Below are 14,287 nucleotides of genomic sequence, written 5' to 3'. Positions count from 1 at the left end.
GTATGTCAGCAAAATGTAAGTAATTCCATATTAACAGAGGGGTATGACGTCCTAGCCCACCCACTGATTCCATACAGATTTACCTGGTTCCCACTCCCTGCCTGGCATTGCGCGTCGTTGTCCAGATGACCAGGAAAGCTAGTTTGGGGTGGATTGGGTTTAACTTGATTGCTATTTCATCAGTTCTAAAACACGTCCTGACACTTCTGAAGTTGGCGAGTGTGCTGTGGTCCATGAGGTCTTAGATGAGATAAAAGAGCTATTATTGGCCATTATGCTATATGGCAGCGTTTAAAAAAGAAATAGCAGAGCAGTCCAGGATCACAGGCCAGGAAGCCTACTGGTTGTGCTCTGACCTGTATGTAGCACACGGAAATGATACATTAACTTTTACTTGGGTATGTTCATTTCTTTTAACTGTACTCTGAATTAAGCGTCATTTTTATTGGTAGTTTATTTTTTTAGTTATCTTCATTTTTAATCATTCTGCTGCTATGACTAAACATAAGCAGTTAGATCTTGTCCTGTTCTTGTTCTTCCATTTTCTGAGCACTTTCTAGGTGTGGGTACTTGGCCTCCCTAATGGTGTGTTTGAAATACACAGGAAGTGATACTTGTGGTAAGGGTTAGTGAGGTGCCACATCTGTGTCCATATGTCCCCGGACAAGCTGCTGCTGCTGGACTCGGGAGGGCATATGTGTGTGGTGGCTGCCGCCTGCGCTCAGCCTGCCACAAAGAAACACTGCAGTCACCATAGCATTGAAACAATGGAAATGTCAAATTATTCCAAAATCAGAATGTTATTTTTAAAAGCCCCGTAGGTCAGACGGGTATGCTTTGTGCAGTCTGCGCCCCGTCCATTAGCTGAGGACTCGCCCTTTGTCACCGCACAGCACTCGCAGGAAAGGCCCGGCCGGGTGGCCGAGGGGGTGTCGTCCCCACACGCCACGGCTGTGGTTCAGTCCCCGTCAGGGTGCACACAGGAACCAGCCAATGAGTGCATGGATAGGTGGGACAGCAATCGATGTTTCTCTCTCTCAACTCAATAAGTAAAAATTAGAAGAAGAAACAGAGGCCAGCAGTCATGTAAATTACTCGAACTGCGCCCGACAGGGGCTCCTGCTGCACGTGGGAAGGGGAGCCCGCTGGCTTCAGCTCTAGGCTGCCTGCTGTTCTTAGGCTTTGGACAGGGGGACCCTACACCCGGGCCCCGTTTCTGCTCTGCTTCCCCTCCCCCTTCCCTCTCCCCCCTCCCCCACTGCCCCTGCGTTATCTCCTCTCCCTTCTTTTCCCCTCTTCGTTTTGGCCACAGTTCTCGTTTCAAAGAATACACTTTCATTCTTCTCTCTTGTGCGTCTTATAGCCCAGACTCTCTACCTTAAAACCTAGGTCAGTTTTACGATAACCACTGACTCTTGTACTAAAAACTTAGCAGCAAGTCGTCAGTCTATTCAGACAAAACATTTGAAGTTTTTTTTTTCTTCTTCACACAAGTGCTGCAATACCATGTAGCACGTCACTGAGGTAGCCGGGAGGTGACAGTGTGAATGGGTGCGAGAGGTACGAGTGCCTCATTTTATTTACACTGTCACACCGACGCGTGGTGGGACCTCATATGACCGCACTTTAAAGTACTACACACACACACACACACGCAAAACAAAGTACTACACACATGCACACACACAAAACAAAGTACTACACACACGCACACATGCAAAACAAAGTACTACACACACATGCACACATGCAAAACAAAGTACCACACACACACACGCAGAACACTGAGGTAGTCAAACTGTTTAAAAGTACTTATCGTTAATAATATACCTACGAGTAAAAGTTTAAGTCATGTGTCAGAAATAGTCTTAAATGCAGCGACGATGATGCTCTTGGGCCAAGAAGACAGGAAGTGAACGTTGCTCAGCTTGAGAAAGCAAGAACAATATCCTCGGTTTATGATTTAAGATGTTTTCAAGTTCAAGAAACTATGCTGTTTATTCGAACACCATTTTCAATTATTAATAGTAAAGATTATAAATCTCTAAAAAAATAATAAAATACTAGTGTCTCTCTATATCACAGTTCACTTATCGCAGCCTCACTGTATCGTGGGATTTTTAAAAATATTATATTTAATTATTTATTGCGGATTTTCCGCTATATCGCGGGATTTTGCGGTACTGTATACGTATGTTGTTAAAGTGACGTAGGTTTAAGGGTGCAGAATAAATGTAAGGTTCCTACTTTGCGGGGGGTCTGGAATGTAATACCCGTGATAAGTGAGGGAACACTAAACTCTAACACCGAGATCATCGTTACAGCAAAATACAAAGCACAAGGTTTGGGAAGCAGGGTCTTCAGAGCTGGCAAAGGCCAGATCTCGCAGTTGTGATCCTCTGATGAGCGATGGTTGTCCCGGGGGTGCCAGTTAGCCGAATGAATGAATGAATGAATGTCTTAGCAACTTGAGTCAGCTCACTTCTATGCCTTCTCAGCGGCGGCTCCACAAAACCATTGAAACAGCTGTTTTCTCCATCATTCCTCACCCTCGTGGGCTCTCACTGGGCACAAAAAGCGAGTGGAGAGGGCATGGGAGTCGCGGCAGCTCTGCTGGAGGAGCAAGTCTCCTGGCCCCCACAGTGCCCACCTTCCAAAGGTGAAGGAAGAGCGAGGGAGACAAACTCCCAGCACCCAGGCGGACTGTGTCCCCTCTCCTCGTCCTTTATTCTGTAAAGTGGGTGGTTTGTTTTAGCCTTTCTTTCCTGGGGATCGTGCCTCCCCGAGGGGTAATTGGTTTATCCGTAGACACACCCTCCCGTCCCAGATACCAGGGCTGGCCCCAGTCCGGGCCACCACATCCCTCCCAGTCTTCACTCATCATGCCACACTTCCTGGGTCACGTCTGTCCTGCCCACCCCCGTCACTGAGCGGCCACTCCTGGTTCTCAGCCTTTGGCTGCGTTTCTCTGAAAGACGAAAGCCGCGCAGACCCAGAAGGAGCAGGCTGGGAGTGCAGTGTATGATGGGTGGCAGATATCTGGGGGTAAGGGGCTCGGTCTGGTTGCACCCGGGTACTTCCAGGCGATGGTGGAATTACTTGTGACTTTCGAAGGTTCTGTTACTCCATGTTTAATGCTTCTACAACGAACGGGTCTTCTCTTTACAGAGAAGTGGAACAAGCTTGGATTTTGGTCTGACAGGTCCCAGTTCCATCCTCGCCCTGGTGCCTGCTTGCCGGGTGACCTTTAACAGCCAACGTGCCCTCTCTGAGCTCCTGGTGTTTGATCCGGGAAATGAAGGCACCACCTCCCTGAAGGGTTGTGCGAGTGAGAGCCCCTGTGTGTGAGACGGATGCCATGTTGGAAGCTCCCCAGAAGTGGTATTATTCGTGTCCTTGCATGACCGTTATGTTCAGATGCCATGTAGCGGAGGCCGATCAGCAGGGTCAGTGGGTTTGACTAAATCAGAAAGAAGTGATGGATGCTCGTGTGAGGCGGAAGGTCGGAGAGAGTGACTGTTATTTTCGGACCCATGCAGCGCAGTGTTTGATTCAGACCGAAGAGCACATGCACGTACGTGAGTTAAGGAAGCGCAGAAAGCTGCAAAGTGGACCGGACCGCACCTCCGCTTCTCCCCATGCAGGGCCCCCGTGCTGACCCCGCGTCTCCCACTGAGGGCGAACTTCTGCGAAACGTGAGCCGCCTGAGTTGCTATCAATGTCCTGAGCCCAGCGGCCAGGTCTGACTCCGTTTGCTCATTCATTCGTTCCTGCATTTGATCGTCCCACTGGTGCGCCGTGGAGTCCCCCCCATTTTGAGGCTGCTTCCCTCCTCTGTGTGTTTGTCCTCGGAAGCCGCCTCACCTGCCGCTTCTGTCAGTCCCGCGGGCTCTCAGCGCGCTGTCCGTGGGATTTCTGATGTTAGAGCTGCCATCGCTTTCTGCCTTGTCTCAGTCCTTCATGAGGGGAGCCCAGCCCTGCCCCAGGCCTGCTGGCAAGGACTACAAACCCGCTCGTCAAGGTGTGATTTCCAGTCGGTGCTGGGCCCACCGCCGTGAACTGTCCTCGAGAGGCAGCCGCAGAGCTCCGCCCGCAGGGAAAGCCGCCCCGAGTGCCCGTGTCAGGGCTCCGCGCTGACTCCATCTGGGTGAACAGCTAAGCGATCCCGTAACCGAGTACAAGCGAACCGCAGTGGGGGGGACGGGGAAGTGTTCACGCTCCGCTGCGCCTTCGGGGGGAAATTGAGTGCTCGTTCACATCCTGTTTCTGAAAAGCGGGTGTGATGACTGCGGTGTGGCTGCCACCTGGGAGGCGGACTCCGGCCTGAGTGGGGGCGCAGTCCCGGAGCTGGGTCGGCTCGCAGAGGGGACCTTCCCCCGCTGTCGCGCGCAGTGTTCCTCGGATGATTGCTCAGGCAGCCCAACATGAAAATATTTTGGATGCAGGTGTCTCAAGTGACACACTGGACCCCTCTCCTCAGTGCGTAGGGACAAAAGCGGATTCCTTCAGACCTGCACTTCTAATGAACCGTCTCATTGTGGACACTGAGGATCTAATAGTGTGTCTTTTGGAGAAGTTGTTGAGAATTTTAATGCATTTTAGTTCTCATTCATCACGGCCTGTGTGCTCCTAGCGGGAGGGTCTTTAGAAATAGGATTAACTTCTAGAGGAACGCATTAGCCATGCCGCAGAAGTAGGCAGTGTGCTAACTAGTCTGATAGATCGCTCCAGCGCTCCGATCCCCCGGGCCGCCCCCTCCCCAGCGTCTTCTCTTTGTTGACAGCTTCTCATTGAATGGCCAGAAGCATTAGTGTATTTAGGAGTTAGATGTTTTGTATGATCCTTGGCTGATCTCATATTCCCTTTCTGAAATTAATTCGACACTGCTTTACATGTTAATCCGCAAAGGATTGATTTGGAGAAGGTCAGAGCGGTGCAGCCTCAGAAAATGGAAGAAAAGCCCCACTTAGGGCAGCTCATTTCGGTTCCCAGACCTAAGCCTCGCCGCCTTTTCATGTGGCACTCAGGCAGCTGTGGGCGCCCGGGCACCTCGCAGGACACATCAAACACTGGGGTCTGGCGTGGGCTGTCGGATCGCTGGACTAATTAAGTCTAGCCTGGTTAGCCAATTGCGGTTTGCAAATTGGACAATTGCACTTTGAAAGCTTCTGTCACAATAGAACACAGAGTCTTCTTTTTAGGCATAAACATTCCTCGTAATGGAGTAGTGCTTTTTGAAAGAAGCTTATACCAAAGCCGCACAATTTGGATGTCTCTCTTGTAGAGTGCGTCTCGCTGGTAACAAAACTTCAGTCTCCTTTATTCAGGGAATTGCATGATGTCAAAGCCAAGAAGCCCCGGTGCAGTGGGAGGGGGAGGGGGGGCGGAGTAGGGTGAGGTGAGAAATACCCGGTGGGTGCAGGATAGGTGCGTGTTTGAGAATGAAGAGATTTGAATTCTTCTTTTAAAAACATTGTAAATCTTGAGCCGTCATCAAACAAATGTCGGAGATCCGATTACAACTCTGTCACGAGATAGGTGATGGTTTTTAGAAGATCAAAGCACTGTAAACCCGGAAAATCAAATTAAGGCAGATGCAGGGTCTTTTGGTGAAAAGACTCAATTTTATAGGAAAGGGCACAGAAACCAGTTTAAGTCCAGACTGAGCAAAGACACAAATGGCAATTCCCAATGAGAACAGAAAGGAAATTATCAGTGTTTATAGTTTACCTTTATGTTGAAGGATTCCCAGTAGTAGTTTCTTTTTTTTTTTTTTTTTAATGTTGAAAATATGCTATGGGATATATTCTGTTATCAAACACTTAATCTTTTATTTTTGTCTAATCTTACTCTTTATGGGATGTTAGCTCTTGGCTCTGGAAAGTTCCTAAGACAGCCATGGTGTATTGCAGCGAAAGCCACTTTGAATGGATGCCAGGAAGGCGGAAAGCCGACTTTAATTTTCGCTAATGGACGTCTTACCGAGAGCTGAGCGGTGGTAACAGCTGACTTCTTAGATCCTTTGCTTAAGTAATTAGCGTCCTTGTTAAGCTTTTTTTAAAAAGGTTACTAGTCATGGAAAAGGAAAGCTTACCACCTCTTTCTTTCACACCTGTGGGCATGAAGCACAGCGTGGAGAGCCCTGGCCACCAGGGGCTGTGGCCGGTGGGGAATCACTGCGGTGCCCCAGAGCGCAGTCCTGTCTGACGCTCGTCTCGGCCGCTGCTGCCAGGCCACCCCTGCATCAGTGCGGTCTCGGGAGACGAACTCTGGGAGGCATTTCTTGCTACTCTTCTCCGTGGGTGCGGCTCACGATAAAACAAGTTTCACTGCGCTTCACAGCCTTGCCTCTTGGTGTCGTATGTGCGAGTGAGACAGTTCTCTCTCATCTGGATAAAATGGTGCCCATTTCTGAAGTTTGTTCGGTGGGTCATCAGCTGCTTCTGCAGCATTGAATTCTTAGGAGTGGGGAAACAGGTTGTTTATAATAAAATAAATGTGTGTGTCTGCATTTGGGATTTATCGGATGAGGCCTTGGTGTGCACCAGTCAGCTGTGTCTCTCCCCTTCCTCTGGCATGGCTCGTTATCTGTGTCTGTCCACACGCCTTGCTGGCCACACCAGCTAACACACCAAATTGTACGTCCTGGGACCCAGTTAGGGACTTGGCTTCATCACTAGAGGCTAAAAGGGAGTCTAAGGATCCTTGGTTTCGGGGGAGTATTTAGCAGTTCAGAACTTCATGCGAAGTAGCGAGATAACAGTAACCACAACAGCCGTGAGGACGGAGTAGGAGCGGGGGAGGTCACCGAGCTCTTCCTAGCACTGTGCTAAGCCTTTGACAGTTTTTCTTCCACTTATCCCTCCTAGGAACCCAGCGACAGCTGTCCTTTTATTTGCCCCCTTTTACAGTGTGGAAGCTGAGGTTACGTGTGGCTGTGTAACCTGGGATCCAGGTGGTGAGCGTGGGAGCCAGGGCTGGCACCGCCGTTTGAGTCTGGTCCTCTTCACCAACACACTTGAGTAACAAGTTTTTTAAATTAATTTTTAAACGTTTTAATTAAAAAAAATTTTTTTTTTGCTTCAAACTCATTTTGAGCATGTATGGTGATAATTTTTTTTTCCCCCCCCAGTTGGGAATGAGAAGGGAATTTGGAAGAGACCAGACCTTTTGTGTGGCACCTTCACCGCTCGCAAAGCCTCACCGGCCAGGGCCTCTGTCCCTCCCTCCCGCCGCATCCCGGCACCCGGTCCAGCAGGGCGTCGGGGAGCGTGGCCTTTGCGCCAGCTGCCTCGGCACCGCCTGGCACCGGGTTAGAAAGGAGGCCCCTGGCCCCTGGCCCTACCACATCTGGCTGCGCAGGTTAAGTTGACAAGACCCCTGGCTGATCTGTGCGCATGCTCAAGAGAAGCGCCGCGTGGAGCCCTGCTAGAGCCACGTTTTCTCCCTACACCGACCCTCTGCTCCCCACTCCTTCTCACGGCCGCCTTTTCTCTCCTTCCGGCCGGAGGGAAAGACGTCCGTGGCTCCTCGGCAGCACGGTGACCGTGCCGCGTGGATTCGCCGGCGGAAAGGCAGGGGGCCCTGTTAAATTTGAGTCTCAGATAAACAAGGGACAGCTTTTGTAGTATAAGTACACCCCGTGCGATACTTGGGACATACTCATACCAATAAGTTACCTGTTGTTTCCCTGAGGTTCACATGTTGCTGGGCATCCTATGCTTTTATTTGTAAAACCTGGCGACCAGTGTTGGACGGCAGTGAAAGCGTGCTCCTTACGGAGAGGAAAAGGAGAGAAAGCGACAGTGTAAAGGGCAGACAGGCTGTTCTAGAGGGAAGCCCGGAGGGCTGGTTACCGCCCTGCCCTGGGCCTGGCTGCCGCCTGGACGGGGGTGGGATTTGGGGTTTTGAACGAGGTACCCGGGACATCTTCCTTCTGACCCAGGTTGTAGGTGTGGGGCACATTTGGGGGAAGGGGAGGACAGGGTGCATGAAGAGAAAAACATTCCTTATTCTTTCCGAGCCTCCAGAGACTCCAACGAATAAGCCGTGCTCTGGGGAAATCCATACTGACCCAGAGTTGGGCCCCCCTCTTCCCCAGGCGGCTTTAGGGGAGGAAGCTGGCGGCACTGAGCAGCAAAATGAGGAAGAGAACATGTCCTCCGGGTGAGTATTCCCATGTCTACAGGGTCTGAGCTCGGGCTTCTGAAGTTAGCCTGAGCGCTGGGTTTTCTTGTTGGACGAGGAGCCCGAAGCCCTCGCTCACCCAGCCCGTTAGGTGGAGGCGCTGCAGGGGTTGCCCGGGCCGCACGGGGCCCCCTACTTCTCACGGCTGCTTCCAGGTGGCGGTGAGCGGTGCGAACACCCCGAAGCAGCGAGACTCAGGTGTGAGGTCTCAGCGTTGGCCGCGACTCCCAGCCTTTCATGCCGCTTCATAAGTTGTACATACAAATTCGAAGGGAAATTATGAGCTACCTTATTCATTACACATTTTTCCAACTTGTAATTTGTTGGCGTCAAGTGTTGGCAGCATTTGAAAGCAATTGGCATATTACTTGATCATTATAAATCTCGCCGTGCTTTTAACTGAAAATGGCATTAGAACCATTTTCTTAAAAATTTGCTTTCTTACATTACCCCTGTTCGGGAAATCTGCGGTGTGGGTAGAATTCTTTCAGGACCTGTGTGCAAGCCCAGCCTTTCAGGAACGGGTCTTTTTGCTTCGGCATACTGACCTGAAAAGCACGGATAAGAATGTCTTTGGACCTCAGGCATGAATGAGATTATTACAGGAAATTATGTGGTGGAAGAAATGGAAGTCAGAATATTAAAACGCTGGTTGTTTGGCAGTGTATTTGTGTTGCTTGGTATCATGAAGTGGGTTGTGCAGAGGAATGCTGACTAAATTTATAATCTGGTAAAGAGGTATTTCTAGTTGAACAAAATTATCCATGTAGTTTATGTATTTGCAAATATGTGTAGGATAATATTGCCAGAAAACAGGAGTTCAAGACTCCTTGAATATCACTTTTTTTTTTTTTTAGAGGAAGAAAAGTCAGAGATGAAAAATTTAATTTTTTTCTCCATCTTTTCTGCATCTGGTCTCTGGCATGTGCTTTCACATATACTTTCTTGTTTTCCCTTTTAAATTCACTAAAGTTGATGAATGTTACCGGTTTGTTGAGAAAATAATTTTAACAATTTCAACAATTAAAGTCAAAGTAATGAGAGCTACATGTGGGGGCTTATAAAACCTCACAGAATTTTTTTTAGCTTCTCACCTGAGAATACATTTATTGATTTTAGAGTTGGGGAGAGAGACAGAGAGAGACAGACAGAGAGAAAGAGTCAGGAAGAGAGAGGGAGGGAGCGAGAAGCATCAGTCAGTTTCCTCCCTTATGTGCCCCAACTGGGAATCGAACCTCCAGCATTTTGGTGTACTTGACGATGCTCTTACCAACTGAGCCACCGGGTCAGGGTACCTCACCTAAGTACTTTTAAAATTATTTTTAAAGTTAAAATTCTAAGACATAACTTACTAGATTTCAGCATTAGGCAGCCTTATTCAAAAATCAAAGGATAAAGCGTAGCATGGTGAATCAAGGATATGGAACTTTAAAACTTTGTTAACATGCTCTGTGTGTTGTAAAAATTATAAATCATGCCGTAGAAGGTGGGTTTTTGCCCTCTCCGTGGAACCCATTGGAAATCCATTACCTCCTGATCTGAGTAGACGCTGAGAAGCCCTGAGGGAGGAGCCGCCTGCTGAGCGGATTTTGGATACACCGTTGATTCCGGAAAACCCCAGTAGTTCTCACCTTGACCTGGCTGTACACCCTCTGCAAAGGGCGGCTCTGTGTTCATTCAAAAGAATGGAGTGTTCCATTCGGTTCAGGTCAGCCAACCTATTGGCCAACTAAAACAAAAGAAATAGCACTCAAAGAAAAATAAAATCCAGAACATGGACAATTTTTTTTTTAAACTGTCTTTTAAAAAAAAATTGTTTTTCAATTATAGCTGGCATACAATATTCTGTTAGTTACATGTGTATGACGTCATGATTAGACATTTATGTACCTCGTAAGGGATTACTCCAGAAGTCCAACACCCACCTGGCACCACACATGGTTATCACAGTGTTACTAACTGTGTTCCCTGTGCTGTGCTCTACGTCCCTGGGACTGTTTTTATACCTGGCAAGTTGTACTTACTTACTAATCCCTTCACCTTTCTACCCAGTTTCCCAAACCCCCTCCCATTGGGCGACCGCCAGTTTGTTCTCATCATCTATGAGTTTGTTTCTGTTTCATTTGCTCATTTTGTTTTTTAGATTCCACATATACATGAAGTCATATGGTATTTGCCTTTCTCTGCCTTATTTCACTTAGCATAATGTCACAAATGGCAATAATTCATTCTTTTTATGGCCACGTAATACCCATTGTATATATGAGGTCAGTCCAGAAGGTATCCAGCCATATAATATGAAAAGTAGAGACATTTATTGAAGAAGATACAAGATACAAGAAGTGTTGTACATGGGACAATAATGCCTCAGTCCCCTTCAAAGTAGGTACCTGGGGACCTCACAAAGTTCTCCCAGTCACCATCAGCTGCCCCGTCATATTTTCCTGAATCTCATGGACAGTCTGAAATCTCTTCCCTTTCAAAGGTGATTTTAGTTTTAGGAAAAGTGAGAAGTCACAGGGCACGAAATCTGGGGTGTAGGGGGGCTGAGTCACCCAGGTGATTTGATGTTTCACAAAAAAAACTCTGCATGAGATGTAATGCATAAGAGGGCCATGTTGTCATGTTAAAGCTGCCAATCACCAGCTGCCCATAGCTGTGGCCTTATGAATTATCAGAATAGTGTCCATGGAGGAGTGTTCAAACTTAATGCAAAATTGGATGCAGATTTATGGCTCTACACAGTCATTTTGAATGTGACAGCCACACAGTACACATGCTCACTCAGTGGCATCTACCGCCCCCACTGACTAGTACAGTGAAGTCGTCATTGTTCAGGCAGGTGCATTCCAGTCCTCTTCTTGGCTGCCAGGTTACATCGATGTCGCGCAAACTGTTCTCATTGTATGGAGAATGGCTGGATTTTTCCAGACAGACCTTGTATGTACTGCATCTTCTTTATCCACTCACCTACCAACGGACACTTTGGTTGCTTCCCTGTCTTTGCTATTGTGAATAACGCTGCAGGGAACGTAGGGGCGCATACCTCTTTTCAAGTTAGTGTTTTGGATTTCTTCAGATAAATACCCAGAAGTGGAATTGCTGTATCATATGGTAGTTCTAGTTTTAATTTTTTGAGGAACCCCCCCCCCCCTGGTTTTCCACAGTGACTGCCCCAATTGCAGCACAGTGCACAAGCGTTCTCTTTTTTCCCACATCCTCACCAACACTTGTTTGTTGATTTATTGATATGGGATCTGTATGTACCCTTTAGCGTTTGTCGTGTCTAGCTTACAGAAGTCAAGTGCCCAGCACTTGGAGAACCAGGAAAATGGAACACTCTCAGGAGGAGGGAAAACCAAGTGGGTCCAGCTCCCACACATGAAGCAGGCGTGAGAAGGAACAGGAGGGGATCTGGCTTCGGTGATTGTAACCGTCCTGCGTGAAGTGAAACAGCGTATTCTCACAAGGAAGTAAAATACAGGCCGTCTCAGCAGAGGAGTAGAAGTGATTTTTAAAATGAACCAAATGGAAATGATAGAACTGAAAATACATTACAAACCATTCACTGCGTGGACCTCACAGTTGAATGCAAATGACAGAGGAGAGAGAGGAAATGGGACAGAAACCATGTTAGAAGCTAAAAATTTTCCAGATTTTGTGAACAACAAACTTATAGATACAAGGTGATCGAGGACCATCCAGCACAGTAAAATACAAGGAAGCCCACGCGGAGTCTTTCAAGCTGTTGGAACAAAAGGGAGGGAGCGAACCTCAAAGGCAACGAGAAGGAAACAACACGGGGAACCCTAATCTGATCAAAGGCTCGTTTCGGAAGCCGCGGTGGCCGGACGAGAGTGGGACATCTTTAAAGTCCTGAAATAAAACAATTTTCTACTAAAGTTCAGTATCCAGTAAAAATGTCCTTGCAGAACGAGCACAGCAGTGTAAAAGTACTTAATGTCATGGGGATGTACCTCAAAAAAATCAATAAAATGGTGAGTTTTATGTGACACATATTTTCCCACAATAAAAAAAAAATTTTCTTTTTAAGAATGAAGGCAAAAGAAGGACATTTCAGGTACAAGAAAATTAAGAAAATTCATCACCAGCAGACCAGCACTTCCAGAAACGCTGAAGGAACTTAGGACCGGAGGGAAGTAGCACTGGGCAGGAATACCAGGGCTTGGAAGGGACTGAGGAGCATTGGAAATGGAAGTATTTGGGGAACTACAAAACTGCTGTTCTTTGTGTTTTTCTTTCTCAATTTCTTTATTAGCTACATGACCACTTAAAGCACAGTTATAACATGGTCGTGGGGCTTACAACATCTGTGTCGGGTGTGGCGCATGACGGCTGGGAGAGGAGCTGTGGGCCTCTGGTGTGGGGAGACCCCCACATTTTACAGGAAGGGGCACCACGCTGACTGTTGTGGACACGAAAAGTTACGACATGCGCTGTACTCCCTGGTGCCGCCACTTAACAATACGAGGACTGTGGCTGGAAAGCCAGCAGAAGAATTGAAATGGATATTCAAGTAATTTTTTAAAGGCAGGAAATGAGGAACAGAGGAACAAAGTTTTGATTTTTTTTTTTGTACCCATTAAATGAGTAAAAGGAAATAGTTTTTTTTTTTTTTTTTAATTTATGTTAAAATAATATGATGGTAGCTGTTTAAAATTGAACTTTTTGAAAAACATTTATTAACATGGGAAAATCACTCCCAGTGTATGTTACATGTCATGCTGGGTGGCAGGGTACTCAGCCACCGTAGCATGGCAGCTTTTTAAAACTATAACGGTGTACCCATATTGCCATACCCCACAGAAAAAATGCTTGAAGGAAATATACCAAAGTGCCTTTTGGTAGTAGAATCATAGGTGACTTATTTTTTTACATTTTCCAGATTTTCTACAAAGGCCATGAATTATCACAAAATTTATATCTTAGCTATTGCTGGTATATAGTCATACAATAACACTTAGTTTTTAATATCCTCGTTTTGTATACTTTCCTAAATTAATTTTTATTCTAATGCTTTTCCCTGTTTCCTTTAGATTTTCTATGCATATGGTCACATGATATAACCATTTAGTCGTGAGATCTCTTAACATGTCACTGCTCCCTGATGCACCGAGTGTTCCCAGGAGTCGGGGTGATCACACCAATTGGTGGATCCCAGCCAAGGGGGATCCCGCCTCCTCCTGGACACCTCCCTGCGTCCTCATCTGTAGCGCAGGCTCCTTGTAAGGATTAAATGTGGTCAGGGACGTAAAGCCTTGGCTCGGCCTTGGCCACCAGACACTCTCAGCAAATGTTAGTGCTGTTCTGAGGATGTATCTCTAGGTATACACATGGGGGGGTGGGTAGGTTTACAGTTGTGAGTACGGGAATTAGAGTTTATTTTTATATTATTATTTATTAATTACTGTATTATTTTCCATACACACAACACAACTGTAAACTGACTTTTGCCCAACCCTGTACTTGCCTTCAGGAAGGGTGCAAAGCGCAGCCCTGAGGTGGGAGAGGGGCAGCTCTCTGCAGCTGCATGCTGAGCAATGACATCAGTCTGGCATGCATGTTCTATGTGTCCCTTATAAAGAAGCCCCACATCTTATATGAAGATGAAGATAAGTGATAGATGTGAAGAGGGTAGCGCTGATGCATGGCCCGGTCAAGTGCTCTGAAGGGGCTCCCTGTGGAGGAGTCAAGCCCGAGGCTGAGCTGGGATGTAAGGCATCCCCCCCCACCCCCCCAACCCCCAGCAAGCAGCCTTCAAGGCGGTCCCAGTGACCGCGGGCTTCGGGTTCTCCCGCGGGCCTCCCCCCTTGAGTATGGGCTGGACCTGACGGCTCACTTCTGACAAACAGAACATGCCAGCAGGAATGGAGTGCCACCTCCGAGGTTAGGTTACAAAAAAGGCTGTGACTTCTGTCTGGCTTTCCTTCGCACTCACTCTCATCTGTTACCCTGGGGGACGCAGGCTGACATGCTGGAGTAGCTCTGTGGTGAGGGCCACGTGGCCAGGAACGGAGGAGACCTCTGCCTAATGGCCACGCAGAGCTGGCCGAGCCCTGCTGGTAGTCACGTGACTGAG

General features: G+C 47.6%; 1 protein-coding gene across 1 annotated transcript in view; it reads left to right on the top strand.

Annotated features, from left to right (window-relative positions):
* The window catches only part of LOC150020540 (biotin--protein ligase-like), a 68,572-nt gene that overhangs the window by 15,036 nt on the left and 39,249 nt on the right, over positions 1 to 14,287 (top strand). Inside the window, exon 5 of the mRNA XM_090270960.1 lies at positions 8,102 to 8,166. Coding sequence (XP_090127086.1) covers positions 8,102 to 8,166 — 65 coding nt within the window. The remainder of the gene's footprint in view (positions 1 to 8,101; positions 8,167 to 14,287) is intronic.

Source organism: Furipterus horrens, unplaced genomic scaffold, assembly GCF_987537825.1.
Source record: "Furipterus horrens unplaced genomic scaffold, mFurHor1.1.pri manual_scaffold_1, whole genome shotgun sequence".
NCBI classification, from domain to species: Eukaryota; Metazoa; Chordata; class Mammalia; order Chiroptera; family Furipteridae; genus Furipterus; species Furipterus horrens.
This window is presented reverse-complemented; position numbering and strand designations above follow the sequence as displayed.